The 22,898-nt window shown below is 36.7% G+C and overlaps 1 protein-coding gene across 2 annotated transcripts in view; it reads left to right on the top strand.

Moving 5' to 3' along the window:
• LOC141520652 (catenin alpha-3-like) overlaps positions 1-22,898 on the top strand; it is a 1,797,877-nt gene that overhangs the window by 1,171,161 nt on the left and 603,818 nt on the right. For both annotated transcript variants that reach the window (XM_074232362.1, XM_074232363.1), the window contains exon 10: positions 8,845-8,937. In XM_074232362.1, the coding sequence (XP_074088463.1) occupies positions 8,845-8,937 (93 nt within the window). The remainder of the gene's footprint in view (positions 1-8,844; positions 8,938-22,898) is intronic.

The raw sequence follows: 22,898 nt of genomic DNA, 5'->3' as shown, positions 1-22,898 counted from the left end.
TCCTCAGGTACTAGGCATACACTCGATACTTGAGGACTTTACAATGTTTGAGAGAAATTGCCAGAGCCTGCATTCCACTTACAGAATAGTTGAGACTTCCTTTTATCCACATATTTCAATGCTGCATCAGGACAGAACTGTGGAGGAGAAATCCAATTAATGCAGTTTATATTGTGGTAGAACATTCAGTTTTTCCTCTAGAATAAATTTCTTGGTAAAATGCCTCTGGGACATCAGGTGGTTCAGTGAATAGAATGGCAATCCTGAAGTCATGAAGCTCAGACACTAACTTACTGGCCACGTGATCCTGGATAAGTCAGTTTAAATCTGCCCTATTTCTTCATCTGTAATAATGAGCTGGAGAGGGAAATCGTGAACTACTCCAGTATCTTTGCTAAGAAAATTCCAAATGGGGTTGAAAAGAGTGAGATACGATTGGAAATGACTAAAGAACAACAGTAATGCCTCCGTTCTCTTTACCTCTTTGTCCAATACTTTTCTTTAAAATAAAAGTCTATCAGATGGCTTCTGAACTTGAAATGTTTGATAGTATCTATAGTGAATATAATTTTGTGAGAAACAATTTTGGTTTCTCAAAAGAGTATGAACTCTAAAATGCTAGTATTTAGGAACAGCTCTGTGTGTGTGTGTGGAGGCTTGTTTATTGACTGGAATGATGTTTACTGTTTGATAAGGGGATTTTATATGAGTGTATGATGTCTCTGTAATCTCACCAATGAGGACATTCTCTTTAGTGAAGCAAAAACCAGCCCATCTACTCATGTCCTTTGCCATTAGTTAATATTGCCTCCACTGAAATTTTCACAGATGAGCTAAGCATCCTAATGGAGGGCTTTTTTCCATTAGTTTTCTTAGCACTGAATTAGCACATATTTAGCATCAAGCTATCAATCGATTATATTTCCTTCTTCTTGGATGTTGCATGGTTATCTCTCCCCTCCCATTCTGTTTGTATATCACCCTATTTTTATAATTTTTTCTCTGTCTACTGCTCCCCATTTTCCTGCATAAAGGTTGTTTGGATGTTCTCCCCCCCCCCCTAAACTTTAAACCCCTTGAGGTCAGGCATGATTTTCTTCTTTTCTTTGTATCCTCCTGCTACTTAAGACAGTGCAGTGCATAGTCTAAGTTGAATAAATGTTTGTTGTCTTGCTGACATCTCTCTAACAATATTCTTTACACTATTTTTTCTTGAACAGCTCTTCACCAGTTACACAACATTCTGCAGCCTAATGAAATTAATTTAGTATGAAACAGCAAGCATTATTTAAGCACCTGCATTGGATTCAGTATTGGCTCATCCCCACATGTTGGTTTTAGAGATGGAGGCATTCCATGATTTAAATCCATAGACTATCACCAGAAGGAAGTCATTGTTAAAAGGCGTGTCTTTACTTCAGAGAGGAGCTTGGGGTCCTGCAAATCCCAGCCTAGTTGAACGAAGGCAAACCATGTCATTGTGGCCTTCTTGTTCAATTCTGAACTCAGAATTGATAAATTTGTTACCCTATTTTCCTCATAGCTTCAGTATTTGGACAGCTGCTAATCCTCAAACAGAGAGCAAGAGTATTGTAACCCATCTGGCATTAATATGAGCACTATCATGCCTTGTGAGTAATAAGAAGTAATAAGTTTAGGCTACTACTGATGAATGCTTTTATTTTGAGTCAGTTGGGATCTCCCAGAAGAAGGCATATAAAAGCTGCCATGGGGGCATAGTGCATAAAACAATGGAGTTACAGTCAGGAAGATCGAAGTTTAATTCCCTACTCATACAATTACTAGATTGGCTAAGTCACTTAAGCTTTCTCACCTTGGCTTTCCTTATTTGTAATAATAATAACAACCACCACAGCAGCAGCAGCAGCAGCAGCAGCAGCAGCAGCACTAATAATGACAATGATAATGATAATGATAATAATAAAGAATGCTTGTCCTTTGGTTTTTTTTGGTAGGTTTTTGCAAGGCAAATGGGGTTAAGTGGCTTTCCCAAAGCCACACAGCTGGGTAATTATTAAGTATCTGAGGTTGGATTTGAACTCAGGTCCTCCTGACTCCAGGGCCGGTGCTCTATCCACTGTGCCACCTAGCCACCCCATCCTTCATTTTCAAAGAAGACAATATCAGGGAGGTAATGTCATGACAAGCATTTGAATTGGATTTGAGTGGGTGGTGATGGTGCTGCGTCATCAGCCTCACTTTCTTCTCCATAGCCATCTGGGTCTAATGGCCTGATATGGATCAGGACCAGTGGAGATAGCCCTAGATGCAAGGCAATTAGGGTTAAGTGACTTGCCCAGGGTCACACGTTCTGAGGCTGCATTGGAACTAATGTTGTCCTTATCTTACACCTAGTGTACAGTGTCCTTAACCATCCACTTGATCCTATTGACCTGTGAAGGTACTTCGTGTCCTTTGTGAAAGGTTCAAAACATTTCAGGAGATGAGGATACAAAGATAGACACATAACAGGGTTGACCTTCAAAGAGCTTACATTATACCAGAAGATGGACAATGATGTTCAAATGAAACTAAATTCAGTCTAGATACCATGTTATTCATGGTAATTGTTTTTTAGCTTTTTCAAGGCAATGGGATTAAGTGGCTTGCCCAAGGCCACACAACTAGGTAATTATTAAGTGTCTGAGGCTGGATTCAAATTCAGGTACTCTTGATTCCAGGGCCCGTGCTCTATCCACTGTGCCACCTAGCCTCCCCTTATTCATGGTAATTTTAAGAAGATGGTATTGCAAATACAATATCTGAATAAGGAAATGATGGAATGTGAACAGAGGGAGGTATTGTTAGTGAGGATCTGTCCATAGTCAACAACAGTCTGGGGCTGGTCCTTGGATTCTATTTATTGCTCTTGGACTTTGAAAAAGTAGAGACTGACTCAAGGCATTATCACCAATGATATTTAGATTGGACTTAACTCCCCCAAAATATTATAATTGAGAAATATGCCACCAATAGACAAAATCTGGAAGTAGAAAAATATAGTTCTTTCCTCTTTCACTTTACCTATTTACATAGAATAAATCCTCCAAGTCTTTGTGAATAATGTCATTTGAATATGAATTATGATTCAACTAACTCTAATGATGCAGTAATCTGGAACTGAGGTGTGCGATGGACAATGTTTTAGATATGGAATCAAAAGATGAGGGTTTGTTCACTTCCTCTCCATGGAGCCACTGGTGAGGTCTTTGATATCTCTGTGCCTATTTGCTCATCTGTAAAATGGAGATAATGTTTGTACAACCTCCCTGAGAGGGACAATATAAGGAAAGTGCTTTGCAAGTCATAAAGCTTTATACAAATGAGAATTATTATTAATAGCTATCATTACTAATATTTAATCCAGAAGCCAAATAGGCTAAAAAACTATTCCTTCTTGAACTGGGAGGAGAATAAATTAGTGAATAAAAGGGAATAGCTTTTGAATTTAACTTTTTAACTCATATAAAAGGTATATTTTATTACTTTGTTGCTGTTTGACCTTGAAGGAAGTTCTCCCTTCCTTTCTCTGGGACTCAAGTTGGCATAATTGATGTTGACAATCCCTTCCAGTTAATTTTATTTTTACAGCAAGAACATTTAGCACATTCTACATTTTATTATGGCAGAGGTTCCTAACCTTGGGACCATAAACTTTTTTTTAAAACAAACATTTTGTTAACTGTATTTCAATATGGTCAGCTTTCTCTGAAATCCTATGCATTTTCTTTGAAACATTTAAAAATATGATTCTGAGAAGGGATACATAAACTTTAATAGATGTCCAAAGTAACTCTTGGCAGAAAAAAAGGTTTTTAAACTCCTATCATAATGAGATTTTCTCTGAGGACTTTTAGGGAGCTAGGTAGCACAGTGGAGACAATGTGAACGTGAAGTTAGGAAGACCTGAGATCAAATCTGGCCTTAGATATTTATCAACTGTGTGACCCTGGAGAAACTACTTAATTTCTATTTGTGCTAGGTTTTTAATCTGTAAAATGGATGGGATTATAGTGCCTACTTCCCAAGAGTGATTGAGATAATATTTTAAAAGTGCTTTGTGAACCTCAATATGTTATTAATGTCATCATCATCATCATCATCATCATCATCATCATCAAAGTTAGAGGTGATCTAGTCCAATTCTGCCATTTTTTTGCTAGAGAATACAAAGTTAGGGAGAGAATAGAAAAGCTAGGAGTCACAGTAATGTCCTTTGACTCTAAATCAATATACTGTTTGAGCTACATGATGCTGCCTATAGCTGTTTCCCAGGTTCATTTATCTTGAGGATTTTTAGAGGGAGACAGAGGTAGTGAGGGCTTTGGTTTTTGTTGGTTGTTGCTGTTGTTTTAGTACAAGACCTGCAATCCTATAATTTTGTATTCATGTTAATCTGTGTGTCTTTCTCATTAACATAGCATCACAAAGGGTGGCTGTTAGCATATATCCAAAGTATACAAATTCAAACCAAAAGGGAGCAGAAAGAATAGGAGACATTGGGAGAATGCTTTCAGAGGGCCATGTACTTCAGCTTGAATAGATAAAAAGTAGTATATTCCAATGAAGAAAGCCGTAGCTCTAAGAGATGGAGGAGCTAGATTCAAATCCTGTCTATTATATTGGCTGCTTACATACTCCCAATCACTTGAATTCTCTGTAGGTTAATTCTGTAACATTCTATAACATGAGGGTTAAACTGAATGTGTCTTAAGCTTTTATCAGTTCTCAGTCTATGGTCCTCAAAGACCATTGATTTGAACCTCTTTGTTTTTCTATATTAATGATGCTTATTTTGAGATTTTCAAAATGGTTTACAATTGACTGATTTAATTGCCATTATTGTATCCATTTTATTAATAAAAGAACTGAATCACAGAGAAGTGGATATATTTTTTAATATTGTACATGTTGTTGATCTGTCATTTCAGTTATATCAGACTCTTCATGACCCCACTTGAAGTTTTTGTGACAAAGATACTAGAGAAGTTTTTTCTTTCCTTCTCTTCCTCATTTTACAGAAGACAGAATTTAGGCACCCTGTTCAGTGACTTGCCCAAGGTCACAGATCCAATAAGTGTCTAAGACTGGATTTGAAATATGGAATATGAGTCTTCCTGATTTCAGTCCATAGTATTCTAGATGCTGAACTGCTTTGCTTTCTGTATTATATTTTTTTTGTGCCTTCTTGATGTACTTACTCTAAAATATATAGCATATCTCTTTGTATTCTTAATTCCATTAGACTATAAACTTTTTGAGGCACAGACATTGGGGATAGAACATTGGGAGAGACATTGGGGATGGAGCATTGGGTATGAGTTCAAATGTAACCTCAAATATTTAATAGTTGTGTGACCTTGGGCAAATTACTTAAACTGTCTACCTCAGTTTCCCCAACTCTAGAATGTTGGCAATCATTGCACCTACCTCCCAAGTTTGTTGTGAGAATTAAATGAGTTAATACTTGTAAAGCACTCTGAATAACCTTAAAATACTCTATAAATGCTTGGTAGCATTTGAAATCAGGAAGCATCTTATGTATTGTACTTTCTCTTTTTCTAGCAAAGAGCTCAGAAAATAGGAGTTTAATAAATGTCGATTGATGATGTAAGAAATGTAAGATTCAGACCTATATTCTTTGCTGTGTTAGCAATGTTTCTCAGCATTTCTCACTGTTTCATCGCTGAGAATTCCTTATATCAATATATCCTTATATCAATCAAATCCCAAATCAAGACACAGATTATAACAGTAATATTTTCATTTTTATGGTTTTCTTTACGATCTCCTGATAAGGAAATTCTTATTATTATTAATGCAGATTGACAACTCTCTTTCAATTTGTAGTTTTTGCATGTTGCTTGGGAGTACTAAGGGGTTAACATCCAGATTATGTCACAATCAGAAGTTGAACTCAGGTTTTCCTGCTCTGAAGATCCAAAGAGTATCAAACCATAATGCTTTTCAAGATGCATCTTTTATTGAAGTAGTAGTAGTGGTTCCATAGACATTAAATTTAAGGAAGAGGCATCATAGTGTGGATGACACAAAAGACCTTGGAATAGTACCCTCAGTCTTATCCTGGATCAGTTGGCATTGGGTAGGAGAAAACCCATGTCAATAAGTTACTGGTGCATTAATACCTGATGAAAAATAAGACTTGGGGCGCCAACCAGAACCCAAGTCAATGAGATTTTCCTCTCTGCAGTTTTAAAGTGAGGAGTGTCCCTTCAAAGACCAATCATGTAGAGCTATGATTGCTTAATTTGGAGGTACAATCCAAGGGTATCTGTTCCATTAGTGATATATTAAAAGCAGTGTAGTGAGAAGAGTGAGTCAATAAATATGTATTTATAAACAGTCTGGAAAAAAACACTTTTATGGTATTATTCTAATTGGGATCAAAAGGCACACAAGTTGGTTTGCTCAGTTTATTTATGTTTGGCAGAGCTTGTAATGTATATAACCCATTTGAGTTACCCGCAATAAGAACTATGTGGTGTTAAGCTAATTTTGGAGGTATAAAATTATTTCCCAGTGTGTTAGTGATGAGTAGTAGCTTGTGAGCTAGCTGGGAAATCCTGGATTCAAGTTTGGTGTCTGTCTCATCTAGACTTTGTGACCCTGGACAGATTGCTTCGCCTCTGTGTTCTGGGATAATTGTTTAAGACTATAAATTGCTTGGGCATCTAGCTGGTGCAGTGGATAGAGTGCTGGTCCTGGAGTGAAGAGGACCTGAGTTCAAATTCAGCCTCAGACACTTAATAATTATCTAGCTGTGTGACTTTGGGCAAGTCACTTAACCCCATTGCCTTAAATAAAAAAAAAAAAAACAAACAAAAGCAAAAACAAAAAGACTATAAATTGCTGAGAAGGTGCCAACCTGCATTGGACAAGGGACTTTCCCCTTTGGGAATTCCATATCCCAGTGAAATCACATAACTAATCCCTCTCACTACAATTTTAAGTAAGCTTTATTATTTCTCCTATGACAGTTGGGAACATGGTTCTTTCTAGAGATGCTGGCCTGCTTAGTCCCAGTGTTAAGGAGAAGAACTTTGAAAAGAATCTGGGGTTTGGAGTCATAGGATTGTAATTGGAGTCCCTTCTTTATCACCTCTGCTAGTACCTGAAATAAAATACATGCTTCATACATTATTAACTATGATTCCTTGAGCAGGTCTTTTTGCCTCAGTTTCTTTATCTGTAAAATGGTAGGTTTTGAATTGATGACCTAGAAGGGTCCTTTCAGCTTTATAAATGATGGTCCTATAGAGAAATCATAGCTTTTGTCTTTATCACTTGTCAAGAGTTTGGGGGAATTGGAAAAGAGGGACTCATGAAGCAGAGAAGCATGGAGAGATCTTTGCCACTGGAGCAGCTGAATAATGTAGTGGTTAAAGTATTGATCCTATAGTCAGAAGGACCAGATTTCAAATACTTATTACCTTTGTGACTCTCTGTAATTCATTTAACCTTGATGCCTCACTTTCCTCATCTGAAAATAGAAATAGTAGAACCTACCTCCCAGATGATGATTAAATGAAATAATATTTGCTTGGCACATACTAGGCACTGAATACATGCTTATTTCCTTTTTCCTAATGGATGTTACAAGGAATTATTGGTAAATATTGAGTTTTTGTAACAGATGTAAGACAAGTTTCTTTTTAACATTTCCCTTACTGATTGACAATAAATTTTGGTTTCCAAAGGCCACCCATCAAGATCACAAACCATTGTCATTTACAACCCTAGATAATTGCCTGGGTTCTGAAAGAGAAATGCTTAGTGATATCCAAGTTTTAAACTTCAGTGGTGAGACTTGAACCCAGATCATCTCAGGTTCATTAATCTATTTCCTTACTCATCTGCCTAATGACTAGGGATGACAGATGAAGGAATTCCTGACCCCATTTATACCTGTGCAAGTCCACAAACTTTAGAGGGAGAGATAATTTTCAAGGTCATTTAGTATAACCCCATCTTTTTTTTTTTTTTAATAGAGGCGGCAGCCATGACACAGAGAGGTATGAGGCCGTACATCTAGAAGTAGAAGGTACCTCAGAGGTCATCTAGGTCATCTCGCTCATTTTACAGCTCCTGTCATTTTACAGATTTAAAAAATGGAGATGAGAGATATGGTGACTTGCCCAAGGTCACACAGCCAGAAAGTGTCACAGCCAAGGATCCTTGTAATTGAAATTCAATACCTTTTCTGTCTCCCTCCCCATCTCCATCCCAATGCAGCCTCAAGTTCAAAAAATAATAACAGTTGCATAAAAAAGGGAGAGAAAACAGGGAATTTAATTAACATTTATTTGTCCAGCCCTGTAGCCTATTTGATTCTGAATAAAACATGCAGAAAGACACAGTCACTGCTTAGTACAATTTAACTATGCGTAATAGACCCTTGGGAAGTAATAAGCCAATTAAAAACGTAAAATAAACCACTCATATGAGATTCTAAGTATCTATTAGCATTCAAGTCATGGATCAGCATTATATTCAGTCTCATAGTAAGGGAACCTGGGCACATCTTCCTACTATGAAGTAAATGTGGAATACCAAGAGACTGAGTAGGACTATAATAATTCCCTCAGTTCTCTATAACTCTTTGTTTCTCAATTTTCTAGGACTCTGGATTTCTTTGTTTAGGTAGATTCAATGCAAAGATACTTCTTTAAAATAAATTTGGGATATGGCCTTCAGTTTTGTGATTTTAATGAATGTCTATTTCTCTTGCCTGCTTCAGATGAGTTATTTTATGTTTTCCTCTACAATTTATAAATAATGACGTACCTTTTGCTTTTTTTTAAGGTGGCTAATCTTGCTTGTTCCCTGTCTGCCAATGAAGATGGAATTAAAATTGTCAAAACAGCAGCCAGTCACATGGAGACATTGTGCCCACAGGTAGGGAGAACAAACATTGAATATCCTCAGTATTAAAACTGTTTGAGAAACTTGGTACTTCACCCAGTGGTAAATTAAATAGTTGGTTCATTGGAGCTGTGTTCTAGGGAGTCAATGTCAATGGGTGCAATTGCTCTTCAGAGATATATATTCCCACTAAAAACTGCTTTCCTTAAATCTGATAGTCTTCAGGCCTTCTCAGGGAACAAGGGTTCCTTCATTAAATCCTAAACCAAGAACTTCGTATCATAGTTTCCATCTCTCATGTGTCTACTTCCCACTCTACTCTCATATCCACCTTGATGAGTCTTTCTCCAAGTCAGTTAATACAGTTAGACCCACGTATCTGTTGGCCTCAGCTTCATCTCAGTTTTAAGCTCTCCTCACTATGGAATTTCCCCTTTTCTACACATTCCTACATTTATAATCTCTTTTGGGGCCACAGAGTCTCCCCAAACTTCAGGAGAAAGCACTTTAAGTTAAAGATCTTCTCTTCCCTATATTTATGTTTATGTTATATTTATGATTATGTCTTTGCAATCTATATCAAATATTCAGGAATACATTGATCTAAATTCTTTCTACATCAAGTCAGTCTACTCTCTACCATAGCTTAAAGGACTTTTTCTTGAGCTTTTGGGACCCCAGGAAAAAAAAAAGGTAAAGCAAAGAAAAATGTTAGCCACTGGTTAACTGTACTATATTCCTCAAAATAGTAGAGTTGTCCAGTTGGAGAGTAGAGGACCTTTTGGGGTCACAGGACTCATCCCCAAATAGGATTAATCACATCTCTCTATTTCCCACTTCATAGGGTTGTTTTGTAGTTTTTTTTTTAAATTTGTTTTTGCAAGGCAGTGGGGTTAAGTGACTTGCCCAATGTCACACAGTTAGGTAATTATTAAATGTCTGTGGCTGGATTTGAACTCAGGTTCTCCTAACTCCAGGGCTAGTGCTCTGTTCAATGAACCACCTAGCTGCCCCCTGTTTTGTAGTTTTAATGGGATTGTTTGTATGATGCTCAATTCAAATGTCAGCTTTTTTTTTTTTTGGTTCTATGTGGAGGGTAAATGAAGGAGAATAACTGCCTTCCAAGAATGCATCTCTCAAGATGTATCTGGACCATTCCTTTTTGGGGGTAAGAAGTATTTAATCTGTCCAGTGCCTTTGACTATAGACATTGTTGCTCCTTAGATTAAAAAAAGGCTTTTATAAATTATTTTAAAAGGATATTCAGAATCAAGGTGCTAATGCTCAATACGCCCCTTTCAGTTCCTTTCGCCAAAGAATACCAAAAGCCTCAAAAGATGACAAGAGCTTTCTTTGAATAGTTTTCAAAGACTTTGGTCTGGGAAGAATATAGAAGGATGAAGGTATTATTGTAAAGGGAACAAACTTCTTAGGATCTGAGACTTAGGGACACAAGTGACCTTAGAGTTCATCAGATTCTTTCTCTGTGTATTCCAGAAGAAGAACCTTCTCCCTGGACAGTTTAAGTGACTTACTCAAGGACAAAAAGATAATAAGCAGGTCGGCCAGGATGTGAAAGTCCTCTGCCTGGACTATTAACTGCCTCTCTGTTAACTTGGCTGTGTGTTTCCAAAAGTTAAAGGCATTTGTGTTCACTGAGTACATTCCATAGTTCATTCCTTTGGCAAGAGTTCCTAACCTCAGTTAACCAGTTATATATATATATATAATATATATATATATATATGTGTGTGTGTGTGTGTGTGTGTGTATATACACATATATATGTATGTATATGTAAATATATACATATATAAATTCATATATTTATAAAATTATATATATATTTATATATATAATTTCCTGTTTGTGTAGTATTATTTGCACATTGACTCTCATTTTATATTTAGAAAGAATTCAGATCAATGTATTACCAAACATTTGATTGCAAAGACACAATCATAAATATAACATCAACATAAATATAACATAATCATAAATATAACATGAACATAAATATAGGGAAGAGAAGATCTTTAACAAAGTATTCACCTGAAGTTTGGGGGGACTCTGTGACTCCAAAAGAGAGTATAAAAGTAGGAATGGGTGGAAAAAAGGGAAATTCCATAGTGAGGAGAGCTTAGAACTGAGATGGAGCTGAGGCCAACAGATATGTGGGTCTAACTGTACTGCAACAAGATGTCCTTGCAGTCAGGGTTTAGTTTTTGTCTTTCTTCCTATCTGCATCACATCACACGCTCCCTGGCAATGAAGATATTTTGGTTTGATTTGATTTGGAATATTCATGTGGTCTAGGGACTGCAAAAGTAGGAAACAATCTCTGCCCTCATGGAGTTTACAGCCTATTGGGAAACCAATATTTTCAATTTGTCTACTTAAGTGGCAATTGAGGAAGTGACCTAAGTCCTGGAAGACGTCTATATATATAAAATGATCTTAGTGGCCTCTGAGAAAATATTTTTAATGGGTAATCATTGATTGATAAAATGGGATTTTTTAGAGGTTCTTTGCTATTATTTTCTTGAACCCAAACAACACTGATACTTTGGCAAGAGTTTCTGATTCTATTAGTACATAAATTATAGCAGCTTTCAGGAATTGCCTCAGCAAGAGCATTGGACTATCACAGCCAGATAGAGAAATATCACCTGGTTTGTGCGTTGCTGTGATGGAGGTACTGTCATCTCTAAGAATCAAGAGTACTTCATTTTCCAAACCTCTTGTTTTTTTAAAAAAAAAAACAAATTTGCTTGTTTTGTTTCACATACCGTAGATGAAGATGCATATGGCAGTATGTAACTAAACTGTAGGAGGTTGAAATAGTCCGGAGTAGCTATGTTCTTTAGATATACCAGTGATTTCTGCCTTGGTGGTTTTCACTATCTTGTTTCCAGGAAAATAGTCTTCAGAGAATGATAGAAGGATAGTCAGGTAGACAGAAGACGAATAGATAGACAATAGACAAATAGGTAGATGATAGATAGGTAGATAGAAAGATCAGTGGATAGATGGACGGTTGGGTAGATTAGTTTTTGCCCTTCATTCTCGAAGAAGACCATGACATCAGAGAGGTGATGTCATGACATGCATGTGAATTGGATTTGACTGAGAGGTTGCTGTGCTAAGTCACCAGCCTCACAGTCTTCTCCAGATCCATCTGGGTCAAGTGACCAGATATGAATTAGGAAAAGTGGAGATGGCTCTGGATGCAAGGCAATCAGTGTTAAGTGACTTGACCAGGGTCACACAGCTAGAATTTGTCTGAGGTCACATTTGAACTCAGGTCCTCTTGACTCTAGGGCCAGTGCTCTATCTACTGCACCACCTAGTTGCACTTAATGAGGTCATAGTCTTCTAATAACTAGAGAGATCACATTTGTGGATAATAGATGATAGACAGACAGATAGATAAGATAGAGTTTGTTGATAGTGAGAGATAGTGTGGTGATGATTCTGGAAAGCCAAACTTAGAAAATGTAGCTTCTGACATCCACACTCGCAGATTGATTTCAGGTAAGTGATAGCCCAGATAATTCTCAGATTAAATATAATATAATAGTTGCCCATGGCTCTTTATTACATGTAGGATCAAAGGCAAACATCTCTATTGAATATTCATCCCTTTTGAACCTGACCTTAACTTCCTTATCCAGCCTTATTCTACTTTTTCTTTCATCCTACTGTGTCTAAGTCAGGTCAGCCTGGCTTTTAATGTTCCTTATACATGATACTCCATATACCTTCTGTATATCTTTTCCTTGGCTGTGTCCCTTAAATGCTCTCCCTTATTGTTTCTGCTTCTGAAAACATAAACTCAGATCCAATTCCAGTTTCTTCATGTAGCCTTTTCTGATTCCCCAACTGTCTGTTTGTCATCTGATTCCCTCTATGTCCTTTCCTTAGTCTGTATGAACTTTATCTATTAGTCTGGTTCTGAACCCATTTGTCTCCTGATAAAATATAAGCTCTTTGAGGACAGTAACTTTTTAAAAATCTCCTCAGCACAAAATCTAGTGCCCCAGAGGCTCTTAATAAGTTTATATTGATTTGGAACACCAAAGAAGGTGGTCATTCCCACAATCAGGGAAATTATAGTTAGTATCAACAAATACAGGTGAAGTTTAAGAAAAAAGAGAAAGCCACATGTTTGTAATTAGACAAAGCTAGTGTAGTGCCTCAAAGAAGGGATCGCCAAATCATGGATCATGGGCTAAGCACCCTTCTGCCCCTAATTCCGTATTCGTTAAAAAAATCCTTTTTAGGGTGTGTGGGTTTATATTCCATTAGCCGAGCCACAGAGATCCCATGAGATTTTAGTCAAGGTCTTTAGGTAAGGATTTATTTTGTTGGCAAATGGCAGGTAGATGCTGTGTATCACCTGTAACAGAAAAAATAAACTACAGTTTTTAGTGGTTCTTTTTTTAGTAGTTTTTATTGATATTTTCTTTTCTTTTTCTAATTACATATTTTGAAAGCTTCTCAGCATTCATCCACCTGCCTATTTTCTTTCACTCTCCCTTCCTACCCCTCTCCACTGCCTTGTGAACACTGTATGTGTACATTTGGGTTTAACGTGTTTACATATTAGTCATTTTCTGTATGAGGAATTAGGACTAAGGAAAATGCAAGAAACCATGGGTTAGAAAGGAAAAATGTAAGAGCAAGTAGTTCTTTTTGAAAGCTTGGTTGATTCCATTTTTTTAATTGTTGAGATGATCTTGTGGTTCTGTGATTTTTATTAGCATTTTCTGGAATTTTATTCTCTTCCGATGGAATTTAACTCTTGATTTGTCTTGATTTGATCTTGTTTTTGATTTGTCTACATAGCTCAGTGGCTGGCTGATTTTTTTCCTTGATTGATTGACTTGCACACGCATAGATTCTCTGTGATGTTTTGTGTACATCAACTAAAAATAATTGTATAAATCAAAAGAAATCATAGCATTCACAAATGTTACATCATTTGTACCCCACAAAACCCCTGTGATATAGTTGCTACTATGATCCCCATTTAAAACTGAGGAAACTAAGGCAGCCAATGATAAAATGACTGGCCTTGGACCTTGAAGCTAGTCTGTCTCTAAAGTCAGATCTGAAATCAAGGCCTTTTGAATTGGGGAGAGTTTTCTTTCTGGTGCACCATCTAGATGCCCCTAAAAGGCTGATTCCTAAAAACAAAAACATTAACATAACAAGACTGCTCCAGTTTCTATGTTGCCAATATATAGCCAAGGAAACAAAATCCATACTGAGGAATCTAGAGCTGGTTAGGGGGTTTCTATTGTTACTTTGAAGATGAGGCAAAAATGAAATTGTCGGCCACCTTGGGATTTTTCTCTAAATTGAGAAAGTCTGTGGCTGCCTCTCCTTAGAACTTTGCTTTGAAAGTTAATATGAAAACAGACCTGTGACCATTTGCCCTTCAAATCACTCCAGGCTTTATAGCAATACCATCTCTCACCAAAGCCCATTTCAAAAGCCACATCCTTCAATTTATCTACTTTTTTTGTTGTTACCAATTATTGTCATGTTTTTCTGTAGCCTTGCAGACAAAAGGAACCTGGGGTCTTGATTTCCTGTGGGTTTTTCCTTTTGAATCCTTCACACTTGGCAATGTCAATGACCTCATAAATCCAGGTTTAGTTTTTGGAGTCTTTTCCAGACTACTACAGTAGGGGAAGAATGGTTCCTACTTGGAACAGGGAGATCAGACTTCTCAATTGAATCTGTGCCTTTTGGAGAACAAATTGGTGGTAAGGTAGGGTAGTTATAGATTGACTTGGCTCCTCTAAGAAGTCTGTTTATGTATCCTTGAGGCATTCTCTGAAAGAAGACCCCTTGAAAGAGAATTGGGAAAGACACAGAGACTGATTGTGACCTCCAATGTTGAAGGGCCAAAGTTCAGATGGAGGGAGTTGGTAGAGTGAAAGGACTGAGAATGGAGGCAAGATTGATTGATTGACTCAAATGGGAGAGTAAGTTAAACATGGAGAATGAGGGAGAGTAGGTCTAAACGCTAGTGGAGAGCATGCTGTTAGCAATATAGAGTTGACTAGAAAAGACCTTAGAATTGTTCTAGTCTAGGTGGTGCAGTAGGTAGAATCCTGGGCCTGGGATCAGGAAGTTCAGAGTTCAAATTCAGCTTTAGACACTGGGTAACCTGGGTAAGTCACTTAACATTTATCTGCCTCAGTTACTTCACATAAAAGGAATACAAATTGAATTATTTTTTCAAGATTTCTATGAGCATAAATGAGGTAATATTTGTAAAGAGCATGGCACAGTGTGACATATAAGAGGCACTATGAAAAGACATACACATAGTAGGCACTGCATAAATACATATCCTTATCTTTGCCTTTCTTACCGATCCAACCTCTTAATTTTAGAAAGAAGTTACTTGCCCATGGTCACTCAGTACAAAAGGTCCTGAGCAATACCAAAGTTTAGTGTGGAATTTATCACTTTTTTCTCATTTTTAATTCATTATTCATATTACATGACATTTTTAAAAGCGAATTAGAAAACTTTTTTGTATACATATATACGTTATTGCTTCTTCATTTCATTGTAATCATATACACACAAATCTGTGGTGAATATAAGCAGTGCTTGCTTCATAAATTTCATTTTAGTTTTATTACTTAAGAAAATTTGACATTATTTTCCATGATACTCCAATAAGGACAGTTCTAATCACTTCATGACAGGAAATAAAGTGTATCTGTCCTTCTCCTCCTCCTCCTTCTTTCTTCTTCTTCTTCTTCTTCTTCTTCTTCTTCTTCTTCTTCTCCTCTCTATGTCGGCTATCTATCATCTATCTATCTATCTATCTATCTATCTATCTATCTATCTATCTATCTACTGGCTGTCCTATATATGTATCTATATATCTTTGTATCTATCTGTATATCCATCTATCTAAATGTACATCTTTCTATTTATGTGTTTTTCTATCATCTTTTTATCCTTCTTTCTATCTGTCTGTTTACCTATTTATCTGAATATCTCTTTGTCTGTCTTTCCCCTATCTTTGCATCTCATGTATTTATCTAGATATTTATATGCCTATCTGTAATTTATCAATCATCTATCTGTCTCTATATTGTATATCTGTGTCTCTGTATAACTATCAGTCTATCTGTCTGTCTGATTGTTTTTCTGTCTGTTCTATGTATCTCTGTTTCTATCTGTATATCTAGCTATCATCTGTCTGTCTGCCTGCCTGCCTGTGTCTCTTCTCTATGTATTTATCTGTCTACTCATCATCCATCTATCTCTCTATTATCTCTTTATGTAACTATGTATCTATCATCTATCTGTCTGTCTGTCATTCTGTCTATCTATTTATATGCTATCTGTCTACGTGTTTCTCTATATCTGCACATTTACATGTAGGTGTGTTTCTGTATGCATATGCATATATATGTCATATAGCATAGTAAGCACAAATATTTTCCTATCAGTATTTCTTCCCACACACAAACACAGCTATCTATACTATCCTACTAAATGAAACATACAACACTAAAGGAATTATTTCATATCCTAAATCCTGGAGATCAGGTTTGATTCCTTGAATATGACCGGCCACATCTTTTCCTTTAAAACTCTTCTGAGGGCACATGAAGCAGCCTGGCAATATGTGCACAGAATCAAATCCCAATTCCAGGTGCTCCATTGGCTTTCTGGGAAAATGACTAAATCAATCCCATTCCCACCCCTTCAAGCCTGACTGATTCTCTAGGGAACACAGACTTTCTCCAATTTCTCATTGCTTCTATAGACTGTAAAGCAAATTCCCCCATAAGCCCTCTCCCTCACTTTACATTAGCTTTCCTGAATATTGTTAATGCTTTTTAACCCTCATGAGGCTTGGTTCTTATTGCTTCACCAATTTTATAGCCTTTACCAGTAAGGAATTTTGATTGGACTTTTATTTATTACTTCATATTAGAGATTGATTTTCTGATTATTCTATTAGATAGTTCCCTGAATAAGCTCCAAGGCCAGGGAAGTTGAATGACTTCTCCAAGGTCACTCAACAGACTATCAGCAAAAGAGAAGAAACAAGTCCTTTGAATCATGAGTCCTTTTATGAGTTTTATTGAATCACCACTTCCCAAATTCTAAAGGAGAGCTCCCATTTAGCTAGATACTTTGTTGCTAAAGTTTTTTATGAGTTTCCCAGGTTTCAATTTTAAAAATTAAATTTAAAATTTAAAAATAAATAGTGGGGAGAGGCAGTTAGGTGGCACAGTAGATAGAGCACCAGTCCTGGAGTCAATTCAGGCCTCAGACACTTTATAATTACTTGACTGTTTAACCTTGGGCAAGTCACTTAACCCTATTGCCTGGCAAAAAAATAGATAGATAGATAGATAGATAGATAGATAGATAGATAGATAAATGAGATTATGTGACTAACCAAATTTCACTGTTAAAAGAGACTTCAGAAGGCACCTAGTCTAAGCTAAATAAAAAAAAAAGGAATTGCCATGACAAGATAACTAACATCTGGTCATTTAGCCTTTGCTTTCTAGTCTCAACTTTTGTCTGTGGATAACTTGAAAAAATTAGGATGTTAATACTGAGTATTCCTTTTTTTTCAAAACCAAAGAAATTCAATCAGTGCAAACACCTGTTCTTACAAAAGAAGAAACTGAGGTACAATTTCTCTTAATCATAGATTAGTTAATTGAATTTTCCAAGTCCAATAGTGATTGAGAGAGTTGACCCATTTTTCAGACCCAGGTTTTAGTCCAAATGTTGGCTTCTTATATTCTACATAGTGACCAGTGGTTCCTTGAAGAAAATGCTATTTAATGAATGACATCTTGAGTCAAATGTTGTACCTTTCCTTTGATTCTTCTGTAGCTGCAATTAGAAAAATTGTTGTAGCTGTTTGTCCTGCTTCCTCAAAAGCCATCAGGGAAAAGATGCCAAGACATGCACATGAATTGAATTTGAGTTAGGGCTGGTGCTCTATCCACTGTGCCACCTAGCTGCCCTTTTGGAAAATTAAGTAATAAATAAATAAATGCAAAGGACTATTCAATTCCTTAGAAATTGCCACACTAGATGGTTGAATTCCACATCATTGCCATGCTTGGCAGAAAGAGGACAGAATGAACATAGGCTGGTGACTAGGGAATTAAGAAAGTCGAAGGGGGAAAAAACCCTTTCTGATAAATGATTATGTTCTGGATTGTCTAGAAGCAAGTGTCCTGTACCCATGAAAAGTAGGGTTGCAGACTCTCCTTGGCTTCCCAGGTTTGTTGATGAGAAGGCATAGTGGGGGCTATCCTTTTTCTACAGATGACACTGTCTTAGCTGTACTGAGTATGCTTCAAATGGCACTAAATCATAATTATGGGTTCTCAGCTTCTCCCAGATGCTTCCTATAAACTTTGAGAAGGCAGAGTATCAATGTTCTTTTGAAAGACTGCATGATTGGAGTTGCTGGTTTGTTCTTTCTACAGAAGATTTATCCTGACCGAACATTGCTATATACCATGGAAAGTTTTATAGAGAAGGAACTATGTTTTATATTCCACTATTTTCAAATCTGCAAGGGTAACCAGAATTCTAGTGACCACTGAGGGGGATGAGATGATTAGTCAAATAGTTCTGGATTCAATGGGAATCAGTCATGTCAGATTCCTTTTCTGACCCCAGATTTGGTCTTTACTATGTATATACCCTTGGGTAAAACAAATACCCTCCTTGGGTTTTTCTTCCTCCATGAAGAAAGTCTTCAGAAGTTCCCCTAAAATCTTCCTCTCTAAATCTTTGAGATGAGAACTATGCTCTTCTGAAAAGAAATACTTAAAACTTTGATGGCAAAGGACAATTTTTAGAATAGAAGATGTCCCCAGAATCTTAGATTAAAAGAAGACAACCTTGATACAATCTGAGGCAAAATCAAGATATTAAACTGGATTCAGTTTTACTTAAACTTTTTATCCCCACAATTAGCTAGTAGCAAGGACAAGATTCTATACACAGAAGTCATTTAATAATCGTTGACCAGTTGATTATGTCCTCTCTTTGGAGAAGAGAATGAGAAACTTATTAACTCTGGTACAAAACTGCTATAGTTACTATATCTAAAGATACACACACACACACACACACACACACACACACACACATATATATATATATATATATATGTACTCTCCATACACAGATGCATTTAAACACATATATATGCATGCACACATATATGTTTTATATTTACATATATATACATACAAGCACACACACACACACACACACACCTTTACATTATCTATTATTCTTTCTATGTATCCATCCAGCCCTAAAAGACTGATATGTCCTTGGATCCAGATACAATACATTGCTGATAATGTACTTAAGGCCTTGCTGATTTATTTGGATCTTCTGAAATACAGGGCTCCCTTCTTCTCCAAGTTGCAACATCAAAGGACTTTAGAGGGTGAAGTCACTCCCCTACTCAGTAACCTCCCATGATTTCCTATTTCTCTAGGAGCAAATCCAAACTCCTCTCTGTGATATTCAAAGTCCTAACAACATGGTAAGAAGCAATGGGTAGAATGTTCTATTTGAAGTCATCAAGACCTGGATTCAAATCCTTCATCATATCCTTACCAGCTCAATCACCTTGAGAAAAATCAATTGCTCTGTGCCTCACTTTGGAAAATGAGGCTATGGGAAATTGAAAGTGTCTTCCAGTTCTAAATCATTGATCTTAGCATTGGTATCATTTAATATCTTTGGACCCCAATTTTCTTGTCTGTAAAATGAGAGGCTTGAACTAGAGAACTCTAAGGTATAACTCTGAATTCTATGCACTTTTTCATCTTTCTCCTTTACTCATTTTCATGTATCCTTTGCTTCAAGCAAAGTAAACTTCTTGCTATTCATCATGCATGAGACTCCATCTCCCCAAATTCTGCCTTTCATTGGTCTCCACTCCTGCCTCAGACCATGCTCTCCTGCTTACAAAACACGATTTTTTCCTTTCCTGCTAAACCATCACTTCAAATATGAAGCTTCTCCTAATACTCCAAGAAGCTAATGCTTTCCCTCCAACAGTTATCGTATATTTACTTGGTATATTATTATGTGGTGCTTCATCTATTTTAAATGTAACTTCTGTGAGGGCAGAGATTTATTTCACTTTTGTCTTGAATCCCCAGCAAATAGAAATGTGTCTCGCCTATGACAGGCAAATGATAACTGATTATGATTGATCTTTTAGGAATCCCTGACTCTAACCCCGTATAAAGCTCTTAGGGAGGGAACTTTCCCCCCTATAATAATAACTAACATTTAAATAGCACCTACTATACACCAGCTAGCTGAATAATTCCTAAGTAATTTGATCCTTACAGCAATCCTCAGAGGTAGGTGCCTCATTTCTCTCCTCACTCTTTTTATGATGACAAAACTGAGTGAAACAGAAGTTAAGTGACTTGCCCAGAGTCAGCTTCCAAATATTTGAAACTGGATTTCAACTCAGGTCTCCCTGACCCCATGCCTGACTCTCTAATCATTCTCATGCCTAGCTTCCTTTATATGAACTTGCACAAATAATATATGAGGTTGAGGAGAAATTCTTTTTTCTGAGGCACATAGAGTTTAAATGACTTGGCCAGGGTGATACAATAAGTATGTCAAAAGACAAAATATGAATATAGGCCTATTATTATCAATTATAAATACATAAGAGATGTGATTAATAGTTTCACTTTGTCCTTGAAGAAACTTACATCATTTTTAACATGTAAATATGCCATAAGGACTTTATGTGCTCATGATCATTTATCTTCACCAGAATTTCTAGCTAGTGTGTGTATTATTTTCCTCCTGTTAATGAAGAAGAAATGGAGGGTCTGAAAGTTCAAGGGATATTCCAGAGATATCCTATTTTTCCTCCATACTTAATGTTTGACTCTGAGCAAGGTCATAAGTAGCAAGACTCTGAGTGTTCTTGACTTTGTTCTATTCAAAAATGTCATCAATGACTTTGACTAAGATGTCAGATCATTTTTTAAATCAGATTTGGAGAGGATGGTCAACAGAGAAGGATGGTATATATGATAGGTGACTGAATCAAGACTTTCAATGATCTTATGTCAAGATGGCTTGGAATAATGGGACAAAAATCATTGAATCAGCCTTCAGCAAGGATAAATGTCAACTCTTGCATTTTAACTCAGAAAAAATATATTGTGAAAATATAGAATGGCAGAGATGTAGCATAGCATCAGTTCACAGGGAAGAGATTCAAGGGAGTTTAGTAGTTACCAGGATACACACTGTATATAAAGCTTCAGGAGACTAAACAGGGAAGGAAATAAACCCTGGAGCACTATGAAATTTCTGTCCTCCTAAAAGTATTGTTTTCAGACAAGAATGGGGGAGGGCAAGAAAGACATAGTTGAATGAGACTGTCAAATCCCATTGCCACTGCAACACGGGGTCAAACTGGCAGGAGGAACTGTTCCTCTCAATTCCTTCTCTGAGATTTACTGTCCTATTAAAGTAAAGCATTTTGTATTGAATATAGAGCAAGTGGAGAAGTAATGGGAAATCAGTTTAAAGAAAAGCTGAAGACAAATTTTGAAGATCATCAGGTGCCACAGAGTAGAGGTTGGAATTTGATTGTAAAAGCTAAAGAAGATACAAGTAATCTTGTCTGAGCGAGAATTTAGAATAATATCAAAAGTCAATATCAGATACTATTTCTTTGAAGAAAAGTGATACTTTGGGCTGCTTTGATCTCCTCTCCTTAACTTTAGAATAACTCTTTTAATATAGCTTTCAAATGCCCTAGCAATTCCATCATGTGCATTATAACTCTTTGTTTCCTCTCTGTCCTGCCCCATTTAGATCATAAACTTTGCTGGACCAAGTGCTGTGTCTTGTCTAAGGACCACATGCCTAATGCAATATCCTGCACACAGGCACTTGATCCTTTTTTGTGTGGGTTTCAGTTATGATACTGAGATATAGTTTGATGTCCACCAAATACAATTCTTTAGTCTCTTCCTCTCAGTGAAATTCATACCACAGAATCCACTGTCATTAAAATAGCTTCCAAATTGTTATTTTGACCTTAATAAGAAAAAATAGGCAAATAATTCCAATTTGAAGCCACTCCCACTCAGTAATAAAGCGTACTCCATTTCATTCATTGTGGAGAATTAAAAGGCTCTGTGCCTCCAGCTTGTAGAAATAATATATATGTACCCAGACTACTGGTAATGCCATCTGGTTTTTTGTTGGGTTATTTTAAATAATCACTCTCTCCCTCCCGCTATTAATGAAAACACCATAAATAAGTGGTGTATTCTCTACTTTGCATAATTATCCTTCCTTAATACTGTCCTGTCTGTCTTTGAGGACCTGGCATACTGTAGCTGATTATAACATTGCTTTTATATATTAAATGAATGAATTGTAATTCTACATGCATTACAGATCCTGGCAAATGGAATCTTTTGTCTTCCTTAATATGATATATAGGCAGACTTCTCATTCCCTGTGTATTTCCTGATTCATCAACTTGCTTTTCTTTTTCTTCTTCTCCATCTTCTCCTTCTCTTCCTCCTCCTTCTTTTTCTCTTTCTCCTCCTCTTCCTCCTCCTTTCCTTTTCTTCTTACACCTTCTCCTCCTCCTCCTCTCCCACTTTCCTTCTTCTCTCTTCTCCTCCTCCTCATCCAGCTCCTTTCCTCTTCCTCTTCCTCCTCCTCCTCTTGTTGTTCTTCTTCTCATTCTTCTTCTTCTTCTTCTTCTCCTTCTTCTTCTTCATCTTCTCCTTTGTCATTTCCTTTCCTTTCATCTTCATCTTCTTCATCATTGTCTTCTCCTTCTCCTTCTTCCTCTTCTTCTCCTTCTCTTTTTTAATTCACTGAGTTGACCGAGCACATTAAACCTGGATAGATGACTGTAGGTCCATTGCTGCCATGGAGGACACTTT

The sequence above is a fragment of the Macrotis lagotis genome, chromosome 4 (genome assembly GCF_037893015.1).
Source record: "Macrotis lagotis isolate mMagLag1 chromosome 4, bilby.v1.9.chrom.fasta, whole genome shotgun sequence".
In the NCBI taxonomy this organism is placed as follows: Eukaryota; Metazoa; Chordata; class Mammalia; order Peramelemorphia; family Peramelidae; genus Macrotis; species Macrotis lagotis.
The sequence above is the reverse complement of the archived record's forward strand: the minus strand, read 5'-3'. Positions and strand labels throughout refer to the sequence as shown.